The 23,259-nt window shown below is 36.8% G+C and overlaps 2 protein-coding genes across 2 annotated transcripts; one reads left to right on the top strand and one right to left on the bottom strand.

The window, feature by feature from the left end:
- Positions 1 to 76: 76 nt before the first annotated feature.
- On the top strand, positions 77 to 11,664 carry LOC139137608 (triosephosphate isomerase-like). The gene is made up of 7 exons (XM_070705805.1): positions 77 to 314; positions 5,461 to 5,584; positions 5,822 to 5,906; positions 7,684 to 7,816; positions 8,324 to 8,409; positions 9,428 to 9,515; positions 9,706 to 11,664. The coding sequence occupies exons 1-7, from the start codon at positions 200 to 202 to the stop codon at positions 9,822 to 9,824; spliced, it is 750 nt and encodes a 249-aa protein (XP_070561906.1). The 5' UTR covers positions 77 to 199; the 3' UTR covers positions 9,825 to 11,664.
- A 1,394-nt stretch (positions 11,665 to 13,058) lies between these two features.
- Positions 13,059 to 23,146, bottom strand: LOC139136515 (solute carrier family 35 member F6-like). Its single transcript, XM_070704240.1, is given in 7 exon segments — positions 13,059 to 17,861; positions 18,729 to 18,839; positions 19,509 to 19,721; positions 20,468 to 20,617; positions 20,620 to 20,638; positions 21,165 to 21,246; positions 22,919 to 23,146. Coding segments are annotated over 7 exon segments (1,164 nt in total). The 5' UTR covers positions 22,996 to 23,146; the 3' UTR covers positions 13,059 to 17,349.
- Positions 23,147 to 23,259: the final 113 nt, after the last annotated feature.

Genomic DNA, 23,259 nt, shown 5'->3' with positions numbered 1-23,259 from the left:
ATAAAATTTTACGATTTTACTACTTTGAATTTGACCCCTCAGCTTGAAGCTATTTTTTTTCGAATTGCCGATCTGGAAAAGTCGGCCTCTTGTCCCGGGGTCGCCACATCGGAACAACGTGCCACTGCAAGGAATATTCAACATATCGTGAAATCAGCTAATACTCCTCCTGTGTACATCGAAAGAAAATTTCACAAGGATGGCAAACCCAAGAAAATTCTTCGTCGGTGGCAACTGGAAGATGAACGGCGACAAGGCCAGCATTGATGGCATTTTGCAGTGTTTGAATGACGGCGACTTGTCTGCAAATACTGGTAAATGACCTCTCCATTGCAAGGTCACCTCTTCGCACGTCTGTCATTGCATGCATTGCTGCCAATATACATTAACATGTTGGGCTTTTTTTATCGTCTGCACTTCAGACGCCTCTAGTTCCCTATCGACTGAGTTTGGAACAACACTGTACATATCAAACTACCAAACAACAAATTTAGCCAACTCAACTTGTAGCTCCCGGTATCTTCAAACTTGTACGTGATGTTAGTTTATGGAGTGTTCGACTTCGCTGTTGTCAATGTCACAAGTCTCCCCAGCCCTGCGTACGATGCTGTGTTTTTCCGGCGTCATACGGCCTTATAACGCCGGAAACACTCAGCAGGCGTACGCAGGGCTAAAGTCTCCCCACCTCCACTACGTCCATGAATGGTTGGAAGGCTCAATGACCATAGATCGATAGATGACTCTGCAGTGCAGTAAAGTGACAGCGTTTCGATTGGGGGGGGGGGGGGGGGGGGGGCTAGAGGATTTTCGAAAAAAATATTCCCGGCCAAATGCAGGCAAAAGATGTCTCTGTAGAAGGGAACGGGAAAAAAATTGGTTCTAGGAAGGCTGCAAACAAACTACATTTTGTTGTGATTGCACCCATGGGTGGTAGACCAGTATTCATTGATTCAGTGGTCTCTGGAGCTGCTGCCTACGGCGACATTTTTGAATGGTTATCAACAGAAGCAGAAACCTTTTCAGTAGCATGAATGACAGTCACTCTGTGTGGAGTGACCGTGCATACAGAGTGACCGTTTGAATGTGTACTTGTATTCTGCTGCTGCACTCCCCAACTGCAAGGCTTTGTTATAAATGCAATGCTGCCAGTGTTAGAATAAAGGTGAGAATGTTTATCAAGTCTACTAAAGAGATTGAAATCAATAAACAAATAAATCTCATTATAAAACGGTAACACTTTATAAATAGATGTATGTCTATCAAAGTATAACATTTTGTGAGAGATTAATTGCCTTAACTCAAGTCTTCAGTCACATTTGTTGGCATTGCCTTTGTGGTGTACTTTAACAATGACTGGAAATGTAAGGGATAAGATTTGTAAACTTCCTAATAGGATCAAAATCAACAGTATATATTACTGTATTTAAATAAATCTTTTGTACAAAATGTTTCAAAGAAAAAATGAACAATTAAATGTTTTATACTCAAACAATTTTACAAATGTTTTAACTGAAAATGTTTAACTACTTTTAAAAAAGGAAAAGATGAACAAAGCATGTAAATTTCTTTGAAACACATTTCTAACAGTTGACTAATGTCTACCTGTTAGATATTAACTTTAAACTCATTTTCCAGTTAAAACTGTGGTGTCTAAGAATAAAATGTTGACTAAAATGATAAAAATTGCCAAAAAGGTATGATACTGATAATTTTACTCTAATTTTTAAACTTCATATATGCCATGACATTTTGGAACAGAACTCATTATACCTGCAAGATTTTGATACACAGTCTGTGGACCTCCTATGATGGGTTTAAGGAAAGCTCAAGAGAAGGCAGCGGTTTGCAGCAGTGCACAGACCATTCAGCACCTTCTGTTTTTTTTACAAGTCATGTGCTTTATGTCAGACAGTAACATTGGAAAGGGTGCATCAGTTGGATATATGTTCAGTGATGTGCATGTGTGAAGACATGGATATTTCCAAATATTTAAATGTTAAAAACGGCTTTGTTTTACAAGATTGTGATTTAATGATCTTGTATTTTGAAAAAAAAATAGCTTTGAAGCAACCTCTGTGAAAAAAAAATTGTCACCATATCCATTTCCTTCAGCCCCCTCCAAATCAAATGGACCTACCCTTACCAGTTTTTCGTTGGTACAAATGGGTCTGATCTTCTTTTATACCTCCATGGTCTGACAGAAATAATCCTTGCATGGCACTCTCATGCACATGTTTAGCTCTGCATGCGTTCAGGCCAGTCTTTTGGGCAGATTTGAGATACCTTGGACAGAGAAAGCATTTCAGATCAATCACTGGTGACCTAGGGAGTCTTTAAGGTTAGGGCCAGGAACAGCAATACCGTCCGGAGGAACACTCTTGTCAAAAATGTTTGTGTCCACTTATCGTGACTTGGTCCAGAAAAAGAGGAAATTGTGAGGAACAAATCTTCGGTGGCATGGACTGTCACACAGCATAGTAAAATTCAGTCAATAAAGAATGGACAGTGGAGATCTTCCACTACACTCACAGTCAATGAAAAAACTACCAGTAAGCATTGATCATTCAATGTTTTCCATACCATGTCAAAGTTCATACATTTTTTTGAACTTGATAGACTACTTTTTGATTCCAGATCTTGACATACAAAACCAAGCCTGCTGTAACATCCATGCCAATTAGATGAAAACATGTATGGTTTTGGCTCAATACTTTTTACTGGCATAGCAGATGGTGAAATGATATTGTCTGACAGGAAAAGGGATATGGTCATTACAATACATGAAGAAGACAAAAATGCAAAGGATGCTGATGCCTGTAAAGGCAATGACAAATTTCTAAATCATTTACCTCATGCTATATTTAGTAAAGTTTCCCACCAAGCAAAAAGTTTTAGCTTCTCTCGCTCACATGTGCACTCTGAATGGTCTCTGCTTTCTCAAGTCAAGTAATGAAACTGTCGGGGATTGTTTTCATCACAGAAGCTTCTGAAGCTTAATGAGCAGTTTTTCGCTTGTTGATGTACTTTTGATTCTAGCCTTACTCCTTTGCAAAAGGGCTCTTTGGTAAACTCATTTGTGAATATGGTTCACAATTGCTGAGTCCTAAGCATAGAGATTGAAAAGGCACTTTTTCACAAGCTTAGAGCTAACTTTTATCTCATTACAACCTGTCCTTATGAAAGTCTTCAGGTTGGAACAGTCGAAAGGTGGATGGTTGTTGTAAAGAGATGGGTGTTTAGCCATACGGTATACTACTACATGTTTGAAAGTTATGATGCTCAAACTTTGCACATGTGCTTCGACTCATACAATCATGATGTAAAAATAGTCACACCTTTCATCTTCAACACACATCCAACATTCTTAGATTCACACAACAAGATCAGTTGCAATTTACACAAAAATACAGTATCAAACCGTATTTTATTTAACTTTTCTGAGCCACCTCATCGCTAAAGATAAAACACATGTAAAAGTATGGCAGAGCACTAATCATGTTACAGCATAGCTCAACTGTTGTAGAAAATTAGTTCCTTGTTTAAACTAGAGTCAATTCTAACAAAATGAAATTTATTCAAAACAAAGAGAAAGTTTGTCTAAAAGCTAGGTACAGATAGGACTGTCAGTTCAAATTCTCAAGTCGTTTGTCTTTGAACCCAATAAGAGAATTTTGATTTACACAATTCTGTCACTTTTTATTCCAGTTTTGAATTGCAATGATTAGGTATTATATCAAATTTTTGTTCCGTATTGAAATGGGAAAACCGGAATTGCTCTTCTGCTTGTGATATGTGAGCAAATAACGAAAATAGGTAAGGACATACCATGGGGATTGGTAGATTTTGTCTGGCCAGATAGGAAAAATCTGTGTAGTGAAGGGCACAGGTGTGCCATTATGCAAATATTTCACACCTACTAACATGTTGATTATGGTAAGGGTTTCAAGAACCAACTGTTCTGCCCTCTGAGAACAAGTACCTGGCCTGGTGATGTGTATTTGTCAACCTCCACCGTAGACCAGGCGAAATCTACATGCAGTTTCTCTCATGGAACTCAGTAAGAAAGTCAATCATCACAGAGTTCTGAAGGCCTAATGATTATGATGGTTCTTCTTGATTGTCAAATCATCAAAGCTATGTGAGTGAAAAGCACTGATTATAATTCACTAAAGTTCTGCAACAGTCAAAAGCCAAAGCTAAATACCAACGGTAGACATAAACTCCTGAAACTAGTACAGTCTTCCTCCTTCAGGCTGGTGATGGTTCAGTGTTTCTTATCATGACATTCTTTCTTCTTACACGTTGGACAGACGAAGTGACCATGATAGCGATTTCTGTCATCCTTCCAAAGCTTTCCGTACTTGCTCAGTACTATAGTTGCATCTTCAGTGACGATCACAGATCTGTCACGTGGAAGTTCATGAGATTCTGCAACAAGCTTTCCACTCTCTGTCACCACGGATATAATGTTGCCAGCTACCTCTATGACATCCATGGAATTCAGCTTGGCATAGCCTCTCGTTACCAATATATGCTCAAACTTAGCTGATGCATCCACTCCACCAGAAATCTTGGAATATTCAGCTGTGACTCCAGCACTCACTTCTTTCAATAAAGTGCGATCTCTGTCAGCCTTTATGTAGATCTTTTCCCGGTAAGCATTTGCAATATGGTACTTTGGAGCCATTTGACTGTACGGTGTTGTATTCACAGGAGCTTGGGGTGCAGAATGGCAAAGTGATGTATTGTTAGCTTAGATGACGCTAATAACTGGGGAGTACAAAATATGAAGCAGTATGATTGGCTGTTTGACTATTTTCAGTCAGTATCCTTCCGTTTTGAAAATCATTAACATATAAGGTATGAATTGTAGCTTGATAGTGGTGCATTCCACCATAATTGATGATAAACATTCTTTTTATTGAGTTGGTTTATCTTTGCTATTTGCATCCCAATTCAACGTAGTCAGTTGACTTCATACGTCATCCAATCAGATTCAATCCAGCCTTTTTAAACCTATAATGCAACTCATAAAGTCAATTAACCCTTAGAAGAGTAGAGGGGTGAAGACCCTCTATTGTGTAATGGTTACCCATTGTACACAATATAAGTGGCTATAGAAGTGTGCACTCTTGGGTTGTATGGTAGAAAGTCGAGAAAGGTTGTATGGGTCACGTATGAATGAAAAGTATGATACATATTTACATTAAAGAGAATAAAACTAAAAAGTAACAACTTATTTTGCTGTGCTTTACACTTTGCTGCACATTACACATGGACAGACTTGGCAATGATAAACCTCCTAAACACTCCAGATTTTGTATGTTTGAGATTTTGCCATAGAAGACCACTCCTACTGGTTTGATAGTTGCAGAGTACATGCCAAAATCTGTGTGCAGGTTCCTCCATGTAGCTGTGTGTAGTTCTTGCAATGTGATTGATATGTTTTCACTTTGACAGAGGTGGTCGTTTCGCCGCCAGCGATATACCTGGGATATGTGAAACAGAACGCAAAGAACAACATCTCTGTAGCAGCACAGAATTGTTACAAAGTTCCAAAAGGTGCATTCACGGGTGAGATCAGGTGAGGAAGGACAATTTTTGTCCTCAGTTGACCTCTTCAACATTACTCATTGTGAAATAGATGTAGATGAATCACATGTTCTCCATACTATATATATATACATATGCTGCTTTGTTTAAAAACAGATAAAAATCATGATGTACTATGCACTCATATGTGCTGCAGTGCTTGCATATTTCTTGTGCCTATTACTTCCTTCTTCATCGGTAACCATCAGCTTTTTTTTGTCTCAACCAGCCCCGCCATGCTGAAAGATGTGGGCATTGAATGGGTTATCCTTGGTCACTCTGAAAGAAGACATGTATTTGGTGAAACTGATGATGTGAGTTAGTAATGTAAAAATAATCATTTTTGCCTTTTCTGCATGTTAGATCCATTCCTATCAATCAAACACCCACACACAGACAGATTTGGCAAAAAAATAAATGTTTTCATCTGTAACATAATCACAATTAGAGCAATTGCATAGAGAAATACTGGATTCTTTACTGACATGAATTATCACCAAGGAATTGTGTTTTAAATTATCATCAGTTTGCCATCTAACTTTTTTGGACAATTTTACAACGTAATTAGCGTCAGTTGACCGTGATTTTGCATTGTGCCTCATAGCCTGTCAGACAGCTACACATTGTTAGTCCCCACGGACACCGTCCGGGGGGACTTATAGGTTTGGTCATGTCCGTGCGTGCGTGCGTGCGTGCGTGCGTGCGTGCGTCCGTGCGTGCGTGCGTCCGTCCGTTCACGCAGATATCTCTGAGATGCCTGGAGCGATTTCATTCAAACTTGATAGAAGGATTACTTCATATGGCATACAGATGCACGTCAATTTGTTTTGTGATACGATCCAATATGGCCGCCAGGCGGCCATTTTATTACGATTTTTTTATATACAGAGCCATAACTCAGGCATGTTCCAACCGATTTTATTCAAAGTTGGTACAAGGACATTGACCAATGTCATACAGATGCACGTCAATTTGTTTTGTGATACGATCCAATATGGCCGCCAGGCGGCCATTTTATTACGATTTTTTCATGTACAGAGCCATTACTCAGGCATGTTTCGACGGATTTTATTCAGAGTTGGTACAAGGACATTGACCAATGTCATAGATATGCACATCAATTTGTTTTGTGATACGATCCAATATGGCCGCCAGGCGGCCATTTTATTACGATTTTTTTCATGTACAGAGCCATTACTCAGGCATGTTTTGACCGATTTTATTCAGAGTTAGTACAAGGACATTGACCAATGTCATAGATATGCACATCAATTTGTTTTGTGATACGATTCAATATGGCCGCCAGGTGGCCATTTTATTACGATTTTTTCATGTACAGAGCCATAACTCAGGCACGTTTCAACCGATTTTATTCAAAGTTGGTACAAGCTTATTGACAAATGTCATAGCTGTGCATGGCAATTTGTTTTGTGATACGATCCAATATGGCCGCTGTGCGGCCATTTTATTACGATTTTTCATGTACAGAGCCATAACTCAGGCATATCTCAACCGATTTTATTCAAAGTTGGTACAAGGACATTGACCTATGTCATACATATGCACGTCAATCTGTTTTGTGATACGATCCAATATGGCCGCCAGGCGGCCATTTTATTACGACTTTTTCATGTACAGAGCCATTTCTCAGGCATATCCGCATGTTTTGACCAATTTTATTCAAAGTTGGTACAAGGACATCGACCAATGTCATAGCTATGCACATCAATTTGTTTTGTGATGCGATCCAATATGGCCGCTGTGCGACCATTTTGTTACGATTTTTTTCATGTCCTGAACCATAACTCAGACATGTATCAAGCGAATTCATTCAAAAGTATTTTTATCACAGACCTAATGAAGAGGACTCTATCCTCTTTGAGGACTGTAATCAAAGTACCGATTAACAAGTGGGGACTGTGTCATCAACGATGACTTGTTCCTTTAAAATAGTGTTCCACTTTGATCAATGGTTTCCACCGGGCTCTATCAGAAATCATAAATGTATGAGCAGTACAATGTAAAGGGAATTCTTGCTCCTTGGCTTCAATAGTTTGAGACAAATCTAAACAGTAATTTTCTTTGTTTCAGTTAATCGCCCAGAAAGTTGCCCATGCTCTGAGTGTAGGCATTAAAGTCATTGCTTGCATTGGTGAAAAACTTGAAGAGAGGGAGGCTGGTCATACGGAAGAAGTTGTCTTCAGGCAAACAAAAGCAATTGCTGGTGAGTGAACAGTGTCTATGACTCATCACCCATCATCTAATTAGTGATCTGCGAAACCACAGCTTGGCAGAATTTACCAGGAAGTATTACATGTGTAACTGCATGTACAGCATTTAGAGATTTTCAAGAGTGTTAATTGTCTTTCCTATTAGCCCTTTCACCACCATGGTTTGGCCCAAACACATTGTTATCAATGGTGATTGTGGACCTGCTTACAGGAATTTAGGTTGAACAGGTTGAAGTACGGCTGTGGTGTGAAGCTTCGGTCAAAAAAAGAAAAAGTAAAGACTATATCATGATGTGTAGCAGACATTGCCAATGCCTGTATATCACAAATACGCATTGTGCAAACTTAACACTTTAATTTTGCCCTGTATCAAAACCAAGACTGCATTTGAACAATCTTCTGAGAGACTCATGGTTAGAAATGAACCTATAGTTTCTAGCATTATTATGGTCTCTGTATATTTTTTGATACAAAATTTTGTATTGTTTTCAACCTTACAGATGCCATTACTGATTGGACAAATGTTGTAGTTGCCTATGAACCTGTGTGGGCTATTGGCACTGGTAAGACAGCAACACCACAACAGGTGAGACACATGGCAATATTCAAATCACAAGAACTCAATTTTATGAAAAAATCTCTTCTTAATTTCAGTGCATGTAAAGAAAATTGCATGTAAAATGGATTCTACACATCTACTGTTGTGAACGACAGAATTTGACGTGCCCTAAAAAGCCGCACTGAAGGCTTGTTCCATAACAATTACAATTGCAAAGCGTCCCCCCTCCCCCTGTGCTGTGTATTCTGTGGCTGCCTGTGCACATCGATGATCCATTGTTTAACAGTTTCAAGGGATTCATCTCAGAATTGCCAGAATATGTCTCATGCTCTGTAACTGTGGCTCACAGGCTATACAGAAGTGTGTCCAAGATTGTGTTCTATACTTCTGCTATAAATCAGAAAAAAATCGTTTACATTGCACAAAAACAGTCACTTCTCAGTCCATTTGACGCCATGGTATAATAATAAGGTTATTACGAAAGTATCACAAAGGATGCATTCAGACATTGATGCATCGTATTGTCCGCTGCTATGTTGGGTGATAAGCTGTGCGAAAGTGTATCCTTTGCGGTATTTTCATACTAACCTCATATTATATTAAAAAACAAAATTAGAAATACTTTTACGTCATTCAGTGTCACATGCAATGAGGTTCTATCCACAGTCAAAACTATTGGAAATATGAGATATACCTGTAGTGCAATCATAAGTTACATTAATATTTTGCACAAATTAATGTTTGCTTGTGGTGTCCTGATGTGACCTTTTCACGCCCAAAAATTTGTACAACCACATGATTTTCTTTGGCAAAGTTGGAGCCCTAAATATGGAAAGGGGGGTGACTGAGTGAAAGGGTTTCATGGAAAGGATAAAATGCTACAGGACTATGCACTAGGGTATGTGTGGATCTTGAAATCATTCATCTACCGTCAGTAGATGTATGAGTGGGCCACCATAGCAATACCATGTCTAATGTTTTGGATGATGTCTTGATACAGCTATTCAATATACAGTGTAAGGGATAATAATTGTTTTTACTTCAGGCACAAGATGTACATGACAGTTTGCGGAAGTGGATGTCAGAGAATATTTCCCCAGCTGTGGCCACATCAACCAGAATCATCTATGGAGGTAACTTTCAATCATTAGTTATTATCATTCCTATTCAATCATAGATATAAAAATAATATCTTATTTTGGAGAACTGAAGTAGGATGGCCAAGAATTTTTATCAGCAGTTTTTATCAGACTAGGGTTGTTTAGTTACTCTTTTCTGCAGCAAAATTGTCATGTCCTCTTGTATTTTGTCTTCATTCTCCAGGTTCTGTAAATGCTGGTAACTGCCGGGAGCTCGCAGGACAGGCAGATGTTGATGGTTTCTTGGTTGGTGGCGCTTCATTGAAACCTGAATTTGTCCAGATCATCAATGCCAGAAGATAAAAGGTCAAAGAATACAAACCCTGCTTTTTTCGGACATAATTAGAATGACCTACTTATGAAAATTGTAGTTTTGTTAATGATGATTGGAGAAAAACAGAGAGCAAAGGTGAAACAGAAACTGAAATAATTATATCACAGTACAGTAGTTGTAACATGGGTTCCACACTGAGTTTAAAGGTTTCTTGTAAAAAAGAAATTACACTGTCTTGTCATATCAACATCAAAATTCCTTTCTAATTTTTCACAAAAAGCTAGGGAGTCTTGTTTTATATCATGCAGCATTCATTTTACATGTAGCCAATCCATCAATCATGACAAACCACTGGCTATTGAGTTTTCAGAAGCTAGTATGTGCTGTACACTCCCAGGTGTTTCATTCATGATACTTCACCTGCATGGAAATGTCAAGCTAGCGTGCAACTTTATTAATAAAATTAAGTCATCAGAGATTTGTGAAAGGTGCTTGGCACCTTCATTAATGTTATGGAGTGACCAAGGTTAGAGGAAAGTTAATATCGGTAACTTTTCACATCGGCGTAACTGGTTCTTACAAGAAACAATCCATCCTAGTGCAAATGAAGATGCAAATGTGAATTTCACCCTCACAAATGAAAGAAGTGGCAATTAAATAATCTTGGCATGACTCCTCTTATCACAATGTATTTATTCTTCATCTGAAACTACATAAGAGGATTTTATTTGCAATTGGTGACAAAATGTTGATATCAGTTCAGTTGCACAAGACACTCAGTGTGCAACCCATGTCAGACTCTGTTACTTTGCCATTGTGTTTAACATAGTCAGTTTTCAGCCTTCAGGTAACAAGGTAAACCCATTGCTGCTTGTACAAATCTACAGTACAGTTATTTTTACTGCAAGAGTAATGTTGCCCAATGCAGTCACCCCTTTTATCTGGTCTTATAGGGTATTATTAGAGGTTGACTAAAGCTAACCATAGTATGGTGAATTTACTGCAATTTTTTCTCTGTTATTTCTCTACCAATCAGATACATACTAGGTACTCTATTGAGCAATAGTAGAGCAAAATGCACATATACTCTGGCATTGTGATTTTTACTGACACTAAACTGTGATTGGCGGAAAGTTGTTTAAATATAAACTTAATTGTTGCATTGTGCGTGTGTGGGATGCCTATACTTGTATGTTATAAAGTCACTGCATTCGGCTTTACTGTCTGACTTAATGTCAACACTTTGAAACTTTAATGCCAAAGATCCTTACTTCATGAAACTTCCAGATCAGACATTGAACTTTGTACAGTTAGGTACCCATTTTATCATGCTTTTACAGTAAAGTATCCCTTAAAACATCGACCACTTTGTGTGTTAGTGTTTTTAAATTAATTTTGTGCTTTTAACTGCTTGATTGCTGTTTTGTTACTATTTTCAGCTTGATTCAAATTTTGCAATCAGGGTTTGAATAACCCAAATAAACCTGGTACGAGCAACAATGTGCTGGTGGTTCCAGTGTTGAAATACTGGTGTTTTCAGTGAAGTGTATAGCCACAACTCTTGGAATAACAGGCAACAGGATAATAGGACAAATATAAGTTCACTGATGGAGAACTCAGTATTTCAATTGATTAAAATATGATTGATGTCAATTTTGTAGTATGAAGTTTAACATGAAACAAAGAAAATGTTATCGTGAAATAAAAGTACATACTTGACTGGTCTCGAAGTCAAGAAAACGGTGAAATTTTTTTCTGAAAGAAAAGCCAAACTGAAATCAAGATGTTTGTATCAGTTGTGTTGTAGTTACAATTTGCTTGCTAAGCATGTGAATATGTGTACTGAATAAAATAGCATTGTGAAATGTTGTCAAAGTTGTCTTGAAAACTATTTAGAACTGCGAGATTGTACTTTGTCACAAGACACAAGTGACTGTGCTTTTTCTTCTCTTGCCACAGTTGATTTGAATAATCATAACTATACTGTGGCCTGTGGATAACCTTCAAGACATTCCTGATAATATGTGTCCCATTGTGAATGCATTCATTACTGTATGGTCTTGGTCCAAGACTGTTGTTTGTGCTGTATGCAAAAAGATCTTTTTGGTGTACGGTACTTTGCATGATGGCAAAAAAGTTATTGAGTAATTTAAGTTTTCATTCCAAATAGGAGTTTGTTAGTGCATATGCATGTTACATGGCATCGCAAACAATGTTTACACTGATGCCAGGGCTAAAAAAACATTGTTCCACAGGTTTTCATGGCATGGTAAGCAGAATCAAGGAAATTTGTTGACATACTAGTAAACTTGCCCAGTAGCTTTTTGACATTTCATGTAGCGTCAGTGTAAGTACATTTCATGAGATGGAAACAGACACTGGACACTGTTTTCAATAAATGTATTGTAATTTTATAGGATATCAGCGTCACACATAATTGGCTTGGTGCCAGTGACTGTCTTTCTGCACAGTCTCACTTAATAGACAAATACAAGTACATTTCACGTGACCGAAAAAAACACTGGACACTGTTTTAAATGAATGTATTGTAATTTTATAGGATGTCAGCATCACACTAATTGGCTAGGTGTCAGTGACTGTCTTTGTGCACAGTCTCACTTAATAGGCTAATACAAGTACAGTACATGCAATGCAAAGCATAAACCTTAAAGCTTGTTTGGTCAATAGTAAATGTGGGCCTAAATTTCGGTTGTTGAAGTAAAAAGAATGGGGTGAATTTCAGGTCATATTCAGCTTTTCTGTTTTGAAATGGAACTCACACCACATTGGATGTGTTGTTGTAAAAATGTTGCATGATGCTGGATAAAATTTAGATTAACTGTGAGGCAAGTGATTCGTCTAAATGGCTTGAACAGATTGTAGTCTGGAAATGCTGTCTGAAACCTCGATGTAAAAAATTTTGTATCTCAATTGCAGTGATGGAGGTGCTTTGATTCAGTCAATTCCCAAGGTCTATCAATATTTCTGCGAGTTTCAAAATCCTTGACCAGTTCAGTCCAACACAACTTAACAACTTTTTTGGTGGTCCAAAATTAAAATTTATTTTGGTTGTAAAACGTAGATGAATTTCAAACCCAGCATTCAAGCATCTAGCAAGTACAGGGATTCAAAGTGACATTGCCCAAGTAACAGGCAATTTAGTTCATTGATATTTCTTTAATCTTTAAGACAGTGTACCTTGCTGCAAGGATATTCCGGAATATTACTGAGAAATACAAAATTAAACAGTAAAAAGACTGATGAAGACTGAAAAATGATTTTAATTGAATGTATATAACATACAGTAAAACAATTACAAAGTTTATCTTTGAAACATGTCATTTGATAGTACCGGCAATACTAGTAAGTGAAACACTGGAATATTTCAGAATGTACTGCCAGTTTACTGGTGTTAGCTTCTGCATTCAAAAGAGTCATCGTTTTAGGATAAACGGAAGTTCGTATGTTATATATGATACATATAAACCTGAGGAATAACCACTCTTGTTGAAGTGTATACATAACAAATGAAATCAAAAGATTAAACTTTTGATCCAATCTAGTTTATGATATGAAACATATTGCAACTTCTAGTCATTTGCCAAGACATATGATTGCTGGCAATAAATTGACCACCTTTTATGATAACGGGCCATATGACTGATTGTAATAATGCTTACCTGAATAAATATGTACTTCAACATATCTATGAAATCATAGACCTTAAAAAACTTTTAATGTCTATGATGAAATTGACTTAAAAAGCTTACAAAAACTGTATGCTTATCTGAATACATATTATGTGTTTTTATGTAACTAAGAAATTGAAATTGACTGAAAAAACTTACAAAAACTGAAGGGTACATGGTAATTATGATAATGAATTTGTGATTTAAGATCAAAGCTTCAGATGATTGACAATACTGCTTTGGGTTAAAAAAATGCATTGTTGGCTATTTAGCAAAGCTAAATACAATTATGAAAATTGATGAAAAATAGCTGTTTTTGACAAAGTACAAAATGTATGTAATTCATTTCCTCTGTGATTTTAAGTTCCAAACATTTAATGTTCCTCACTGACATGCTTACAACCTGAGTTATTAGGGAGTTTGGATGCATTCAAAAATTACAGAGCATATGGCATGATTGATCAGTGTTGTAGCCACATGTACCTTTCCTGTACATTCCCTTATTCTGTGATGTAGGTTAGAAAGTGTGTTCCCTCACAACCATAAACACAATTTGCGATGTCTACACATAAAATTGTAGTATCAAACCACAGTCTCTCCATCACCAGTCTACAAACACCTATTGTTTAAGGTGTCACAGAGGGACTGTAATAAAACATTGATACTTGATATTAAAATAACTGTTCAATAAATGTTCAACAAAAAGATTCCACTTTTAGTGGAAAATTCCCCTTCCCAATAATCATATATGTACCTCCATTGGAAGACAATCTTATATTCCAGTCTAAAATGCTTACTAATGAATACGTAAACCTATCAGTTACTTGATAATGTGTGGTTTCATGAGTAAAATATTGAACAGCTTTTCCCTGCAGAATGTACTCAATCTCACATTTCTGTATGTCTTATACTAAGATGCGTTTTTCCTCTTTTCATCTAACAGTTACTCAAATTGGCTGGGACAGTTTTGAATGTGGTTAAAAATAACGAGATGGCTGAGTGTTTTCTGCGGCCTTAAGTGAGCCCTGTTTGATACAATTTTGTATTTGTAAATACATAAAATAAACCATACCAATATCCTACTTGGCTGTAAGGCATGTGTAGAACTAGACATTGATGACTTAATTTGAATAGTCAACCCCCCCCCCCCCCCCCCTCAAAAAAGGATTGCTGACACAATTAACTAAATCCTTCCTCCTCTGAAGAGCTAACCTAGCTCTGAGGAACTTTCCAGCTACACGACTGCAGGAATGAATGCTTTGGATACACATAGCCGACATATCTGTATGGCTTCACTATTGAAATTCACTGATATATTTCATTTAAAAAATAAAAATTAAAATCGATTAAAAAAATTATATTGCCTGACTTTAATACATTCAATAGGTAAATCACATTTTGATTTTAATCTCATGTGTATACTTGTAAATTTTCAAAAAACCCAGTTTTTAGCTCCGCTGTCAGCGACGCTGAGCTTATCAAATAGGTTGATTTTCCGTCGTTGTCCGTCGTCGTCGTCGTCCGTCGTCGTCGTCGTCGTCGTCCGTCGTCGTCCGTCAACAATGCCTTCTCCTCGGAAACCGCAAGTCCAATTCTTTGAAAATCTATATGCAGCTCACTTGGGGTGACCTCACTTAAGTTTGTTCAAATGTAGGTGAAATTTGCATATTTGTATTTTTGGGGCATTTTTTGGTGTTTTTGGTAAAAAACTCTTCTTCTCTGAAACCGCTTGTCTGATTGCTTTGAAATTTGATATGCAGTTTACTTAGGGTGACTTCAGACAGATTTGTTCAAATTGTGGGGAAATTTGCATATTTGTATTTTTAAGGCAATTTTTGTCATTTTTGGTAAAAAAATTTTTAAAAATCTTCTCCTTCAAAACTACCAGTCAGATAGCTTTGATATTTGGTACATATGTCCCTAGGGATGATCTATTTCAGATTTGTTCAAATTGTGCAGAAATATGCAAATTTGCATTTTTAAGGCAATTTTTGCCATTTTTGGTCAAAAAATGTATTTCTCAAAAAGTACTGGTCTGATAGTTTTGAAATTTGGCATACAGGTTTCTAGAGATGAACTAAGTAATAAATATTGAATTTCTGATGAAATCTGTAATTTTGTATTTTTGGGGCAATTTTTGCCATTTTGGTCAAAAAATGTGTATTTCCAAAATAGTCATCTGATAGCTTTGAAACTTGGTATACAGGTTCCTACATATGAACTAAATGATATTTATTGCAATTATGATGAAATCTGCAATTTTGTATTTTTGGGGCAATTTTTGCCACTTTTGGTCAAAAAATGTGTATTTCCAAAACTACTCATCTGATAGCTTTGCAATTTGGTATACAGGTTTCTACAGATCACCTTAATGATATTTATTGAAATTATGATGAAATCTGCAATTTTGTAATTTTGGGGCAATTTTTGCCATTTTTGGTCAAAAAATGTGTTTCTCAAAAAGTACTGGTCTGATAGCTTTGAAATTTGGTATACAGGTTTCTACAGATGAGCTTAGTAATATATATTGAATTTCTGATGAAATCTGTAATTTTGTATTTTTGGGGCAATTTTTGCCAATTTTGGTCAAAAAATGTGTACCAGTATTTCCCAAACTACTCATCTGATAGCTTTGAAATTTGGTATAGAGGTTTCTATAGATGAACTAAATAATATTTATCGAAATTATGATGAAATCTGCAATTTTGAATTTTTGGGTCAATTTTTTCCATTTTTGGTTAAAAAATGTGTTTCTCAAAAAGTACTGTTCAACAGCTTTGAAATTTGGTATACAGGTTTCTATAGATGAACTAAATTTGATCTTTTGAAATTATGATGAAATCTGCAAATTTTATTTTTTGGGGCAATTGTTGCCATTTTTGGTCAGAAAATTTTATTCTCCAAAAAAATACTCATCAGATAGTTGACATGTTCTTAGGGATGACCCAATGTGATATATTCGAAGTACAATGAAATCTTCTATTTTGTATTTTTGCAGCTATTTTAGCCACTTTTTTCTGGCCACTGCATTGAGCTATCAAAGATTTCCACCTACTTCATCAACATGTGTCAAAAATAGTTATTCTCTACATAAACACAGCGGAGCTATATCGGCCGCTAGGTCGCTTGTCTTATTAAAGCTGAATAAATAAAATTTCCTTCACCACAGCATGGTATATACAAAATAGGCTCCTTAAGAAAAAGAAGTATATTCAAAAAAAGATGTTTTGCTACAATATTTCAAAGGCTTATACTTTGATTTTAAAAGTGGCAATTAGCAAGACAAATGACTACTTTAGAGGACGACTGCATTAACTTGCATGGTACCTGAAACCCGAGTCCTTGCCTGAGCAACTCGGGTGACAAACAGAAGACTTTTAATCCCCAAGGTGTGAATGTTCCATTGTTATGTTTATCTAATCCAGCTGGTGCCATTGTAGTGCCATTGTAGGAAAGGCAGGTCTGTGAAATTGATCCTCTAGGGAAGTAGGGTATTCCTAAGTTAATGGAGCCTTCCCGTAATGCTCTATTGCTTTTAGCTTGGCATTTTCAGATTTGAGAATGATAACTATACTGACTTCAATATTAGGTAGAGGCTAGGTATTGTAGAATTACATATCAATTTTTGCCAAGATGCAAATTGTAAGTCTTGAAGCTTTCCAGCATGTCTGCTTAGGTTTGGGGAAACATTGATATTTTCAAACATTTTCAAAGATGCATGTCATGTAGCAATGCAATGAAGAAGTCTAGATGCAGACAGATTGAAATAACTTTCAAAAGAACCTATTTCATATTTCCTGCATCTTTGAAAGTAATGTGTGTGACATAATGCTGAATAGTATGGAAAGAAAGATGCCCAGCTTTACTAGGCATTGATTGATTTGAAATCTGGTTCAGGCGGCATTTGATCCACTTCACCATTAATTAGTCTTTCTTTGTCATCTTCATCTTGCTGACTGATGACAAGACATCGCAGGCAGACACCTCTCTTTCGCAAAAAGGGTGTAAAAATGATGTCATTGTAGATGCACTGTCCAAGGATCAAAATGATAAAACCTATGATTTCAAGCCAGAGTAACGTCTCCCATCGCAGAAGACAACTAATAGCCCAGATGATGACAGTTCTCACACTGTCCAAAACCATCCGAGTGGTGGCACTGATCTCCTTGGTGACACTGATACCGGCAAAGTTGAAGAACGCGATGCTGACCATGTTGCCGAGAAACGAGAGGATGAGGAGATGATTATTACCCATCTGATACAATGCATCGATTGCGTCCTCCAGTCGGTGGCCGGGGTTATCCTTTCGTAGCTGACCAGCATTAATGTAGTAAAACGGTATCAGAAGGATACTTAGAAATGTGAAACCAAAGACACCTGCAAAGTTTGTGACACAATGAAAAGAAGAAATTAAAAGTGACTTTTTATGATAAATAGGTTTGACACAATTTCATCTCAAAATTCTCCAAACTGGCCAATTCACAGGTAATCAATTATAAAAAAAAATGCTTAGGCATTTTGATGGTGAGCACAATTTTATTATAAATGTACATTGATATGTTCCAAAAACCAAAGCTATTACACTTGCCATAAGTTTCCCAAAAACTGCATTGTACTTCAAACAAAATTGTTTTCAACGCTGAACTTATCAGGCTGTAAACAAAAATTTTGGCTTGTGTAAATTGTTCCTGTTATGGACAAATAGAATAGAAACAACAGTAATTTGAACAAAATAAAGTTTCAAAATAAACTGATGAGTCCAAAATTTAAATATTCCCACCACACATTCCAGGTAACTTAGAACATTTTAAAATCTGGAGAGTTGTAAACATCTTAGACTTAAATGCCAAAGTCTGTGGGCATACAAATATCAAAACAAGAAACTGAAGCAACAGGTAGACCTTTGCCTAGATCATGGGGTGAAGGCAATGACCCACAGACTTGTGAACTTTGCAGGGTTTGGGTTGCTATGTGAATAATTCATAATGACATTTGGCTTATAAATATGCATGAAAGTACAGGCAGAGTTTCCACAGGACTTTTTCATGGCCATTGAATTACATGCAATTATTGTAACACTAGAGGGCGTTTGCAAGTTCACCAGTCTCTCGGCCAGCCAGCACTTAAACTGCATGCATATGCCAAAGAAGAGCCAAGCGATTAGAGCCGGTCTTTACTCATCTGTAAAAAGGTTACACGCTCTGCAATGACTAAATAGAAAACTATAGTTATGAAACGTCTTACCTTCCCAGCCAACTGCCTGTAGAGGGGGTACATTATATTTGCTTAAAAATCTCTCTTCATAAACCATTTGTATGGCTACAATTACCTGAGCCATTATTATTAAAAGGTTACCTGGGAAACAAAATAAACCATGAAAAGATTATGAAATTTGTGGTGTCATTGGTAATTTTACAAAACATTTGGTGGAAATGATGTAAAAAAAGTATGAAAAATATGGTAAAAATGTCTATGACAGTGAAGGGCTACTTCAGAGAGAACATCCTGTACATTTGTTATTCAATTTACATGCATGTGTAAATGCAGTATTAAATATTAAAAAGCTCAATTGAACCATGATTACATTTGTTTGTGCTAAGATTCGCTTTGCCAAAACCAGACAAAAAAGTAAAACTTTGAAGTAATACAATTACTTTGAAGCAATGACAAAATATCAAGATGGTAAAATTATTTGCTTTAGACCAATTTTCACAGCTTTGTATTATCATATAAAATGTATGTACGATAGTATTGTGGGAAAACTACATTTTCTCACTTATATTTTTGTTCTCTTTATAACTCTCCACTGACAATATATGTGATTGTAAAGAACAAGGCATCTTGAGGTTGTCACCCATTTCTCCCATTTTAAGACACAACGGATCCAACAGCTACACAAAAATGTGGCAAAACATTGCCGTTGCTAAAAGTTGATAAAAAAATTCTGAAAAATTATATATCAAAATTCCTTTCCTAAAGTCTTTCAAACATAAACACAGTAAACAGTAATGCACATAAAATTACCTGCAATGACACCATTGATGTCAGAATGATCGTCAGTGCCAAAAATAATGTCTGCCACTCCAACGACAACTAGTCCCACCACAACAGTAAACATGCCTGTCCAGTTGAAACAGAAAAGTTTTCGACCGAGAAAACCTACTGAGAGAAGTCCAGTGAAGATGATGACAGCGCCTCGTAACATCTGAAAACTTGATGCTGTTGTCAAAGTCAGACCTGTACATCGATCAAAATCAATTATTAGAAGATGTATTTGTATTTCACACTGTTTGTGTATATTAAATGAGCAATAATTAATTTTTAATAACACTTTATTATTTTTCTTGAAAACGGGTACATTTTCTTCCTCTTCTTCTGGACTAAAATTTTACATATCCGCTTTAACATATTGGACATGTTACATACTGAGAGTGTGTTGACAATATGAGCATTTTGTACTTCAATGTGATTTCTTGAATGTAGCTTACTAATCCAAAGAAGAGGGAAAAAAAATGAAAATATACAGAAAGTTACAGTGTATGAGAGTGCAATCATCAAACTCCTCAGCAGGCATTGTGGAAAAACAGAATATGAACCAAGTCTTCAAATATTAAATATCAGTACTACTGAATATGGTAACACTGATTCTAGCAGAGAAGTAAAAGTGTGATCTTGCTTCTTATATCAATATGTATCTTTCTATGAGCAATTTCTTTAATGTGCAAATCAGTTCTAAACATCAACATCGGTGTAGCTGATAAAGGCAAGTTACATGATTTGGCCAAATGGTCCAAGACTACCAAAACTACTCCATCAAGTCTTAATTCATGATTTACTTGACTAAAAACCCACCATATATCAGTGTCCACCACTGGGGTCTGAGCTTTTACAGATTTCGGATCTGGGATTTTTGACTGAAAATATCACTATATATATGGTCACTATAAAATGAGAAATTTTGAGGGAAACTATGTTGAACTCACCAAGGTACATAAGTGATGTACCAGTCATATCACACAATGAAGCTGGTGCCATCACCAATGGTGAAAACTGCTGAGGGCCGATATCTACTGGTATATTTTTGTGTTTCTTATAATACACCATTATCTTGAATGCAAGTAGACAAGACATTTCCCGACAAACATTCCGACAGCCTACGAGGATGAATACCGAAAATAATTTTAATAAAGAAATACAACAAAACGCATAATATAAAACTTGTTCTGAGAAATGTGAAATGTTCAGTTGACAATTCTTGGCACTCAAATGTCATCATGTGTTACAACTGCAGTTTCTGTAATCAAATTTAAAGAGAATGGGAAAAAATAAAGGTTGGGACTTGCGACATCTGACACGTTTACTGACATGAAAAGACTTTCCTGAAGGTGAGTCATGTTTTGACTTGATTTTCCTCACTTTTGAACTTGAACTTTTGAATAATTCATATGAAGTTGAACTTGTCATTACATGAGAGGTGAGATGAGAAAAATTTTAATGGGGAAGGTGGAGTTGGGTGGGGTCAACATGGCAACATTCCAGAAGTGGTATCGCAATGGTTGCAAACTGATGACATCATGGTTACCATAGACAAAGCACAGTAGTCCCGAATGGGGACACTAACTGCAATGCATTGTGGGCACCACTTATGTTATATTGCTGTCAAAGATAAGAGGAACTCACCTGGAAGAATGGATGATCAAAACTTCTCGGCTTTTGATCATGATATTTAGGATCACCAACCGCTGACAGTTCATCAGCCCATCTGAAGAATTTATAAATGTGAGAGGTAAATAATTGGAATCAGAACTTACACACCAATATCAAGCGGCAAATATGAAAATAAAAACAAATACTACAAAGCACTTTTATGTCCACAAAAATTCTAAAAAGGGAAAATAAAATTTCTTAATAAATATCAAAAGAGATGTTTGTAGTAGCATATTTAAGTCTCGGTTAATACTGTTTACCCTCTTAAGTTTTGATTCTTTGACACTGAATATGGGAGGCTTTCATGCAAAAAAAAAATAAAAAAGTGAAAGTTAATTTATGGTTGTGTAAGTAAAATGAGGAAATTTTCAGTTGGAAAGTATATATATTTTACTTCCACTTTTCCTCAAGTATAGTTTCTTTGAACCTCTCTTCTAAATATCAGATGGTGTGTCCCTTAACTTAGCCCATTGTTTGCGATGGTAATTTACATATCAAAGACAGCACATGTGACTTTTGTTGTCACAGAGTATCCCCATTGTTGAACTTTAATTGATACCTAATTGCATTGGTGTAGACAAGGTACATCAAAGCTCACAATACCAGTTCAAAGTCCCCCCCCCCCAATGACAGGTTATTTCATGTCAAACAGGTACAAAGAGCCAGCACATATTACAAGCAGTGCGTGTCAGTACGCTTCTGCATGGATATTTTTACATCCGTGTACCATGTTTGAAGAAGGGTCAAGATTTTCAGATATGTTTGCACTGAGGGCTGGGCGGTCAATTGAAACTTCCCTACACCGTAATCTGATTGAACTTAATACGTTCACGTTAATCACGGTCCAGAGGGGCTGTGTATTAATAAAAGTTTTCGTAACTTTTCCGGGTCGAAATTTAGAGAATCATCTACAAATAATATTTTTGAATTTTAAAGCTTGTATTTGTGCAATGACTAATGGTTTGTGATATTATTTTTTAATATTTTAAATTAGTTTTCTGAGTGGATATTTTTATTGTTCAGGTCATCGACCTGAAATGAAGGATAATAATACTGATTTTGTCGAACTTTCTTGGGCCAGGCATTTCTTCGCAACAGACAGCATGTAAGCCAGCGCCAGCTTAGTGACAGTGAGAAAAGTTCCGACGACGCACTGGGAAAGGTAGTCGGTCATAAATAATTTTACAAGTGAGGGGCGTTTCACATTGTGCGATATCGCGCGATCGACACAAATTACAATGACCGGAAAAGTACACAGGAAAAATTAACTGATATGACAAGGTACACCGGAGAATTAAAGTTTTAGGGTGTTGATGGTTCTCAGGAAGCAATTGTGTTCAAAATTTTAAAGCGGCGATGAGCTTGCCTCTTGTACTATGTCGGATTTTTAGATTTAAACTGCTGAGACTTGGATGGAATTAGAGCTGAAACGTTCCCGGCCCGGGTGAAAGTGCGTCGTGCCAGAGAATTTTAACCCACGCAAGAATCATCCCTAACTCATTTCAGCAAGGAGTTTGTCGTAAATGCCAAACGGAAAATATTTATGTATATCAAAGTCAAACATGGCTATAAATACCCACTTAGCACTGAAGGTAAGAAAGTGTTCCAGATCACTTGAAGCAAGAACTATTTCATGCAGTGCAAGAGCTGGTGGCATCCTCTGAGATCAACAAGTTGTTTTGAAGTGTGTAAACTAAATAAAAGTAAGCGCAATAGACCGTACTTACTTTGCACTAAGTGTGTTGATAGAGCCAGTAACAACCATTAAAACTGCCAGAAATATCTGGTATTTTGTCCAAGCCATGGCAAGATGTCAACGTAAAAAATCTGATACTTAGGGTGGCCACTAGGGCAGGTATCAAGTCATATCTATGCGACCTGCCAGTAGTGCTGGCGTAACGTTACGGCGCGGCGGCGCTCTCAACCGTGTTTGTGTACGGGCCGCGCCAGCTATAGACAGGAGAGTCATGTGATAGCTATTGTTGTCACCGGGCGACTCGCACAAGCAAAAAGGCGAGGGGGAAATTTGTAAGGAGATAACACGGTCAGCTTTGTCATGCAGTACCTC

The sequence above is a fragment of the Ptychodera flava genome, chromosome 7, assembly GCF_041260155.1.
Source record: "Ptychodera flava strain L36383 chromosome 7, AS_Pfla_20210202, whole genome shotgun sequence".
Classification (NCBI taxonomy): domain Eukaryota; kingdom Metazoa; phylum Hemichordata; class Enteropneusta; family Ptychoderidae; genus Ptychodera; species Ptychodera flava.
The sequence above is the reverse complement of the archived record's forward strand: the minus strand, read 5'-3'. Positions and strand labels throughout refer to the sequence as shown.

Bases quoted from the DNA above. Each gene is read 5' to 3' on its own strand.
- LOC139137608 (XM_070705805.1), top strand. From the start codon at position 200: ATGGCAAACCCAAGAAAATTCTTCGTCGGTGGCAACTGGAAGATGAAC. The intron at 5,907-7,683 runs GTGAGTTAGTAA...TCTTTGTTTCAG, and splicing joins TATTTGGTGAAACTGATGAT to TTAATCGCCCAGAAAGTTGC. The intron at 8,410-9,427 runs GTGAGACACATG...TTTTTACTTCAG, and splicing joins AGACAGCAACACCACAACAG to GCACAAGATGTACATGACAG.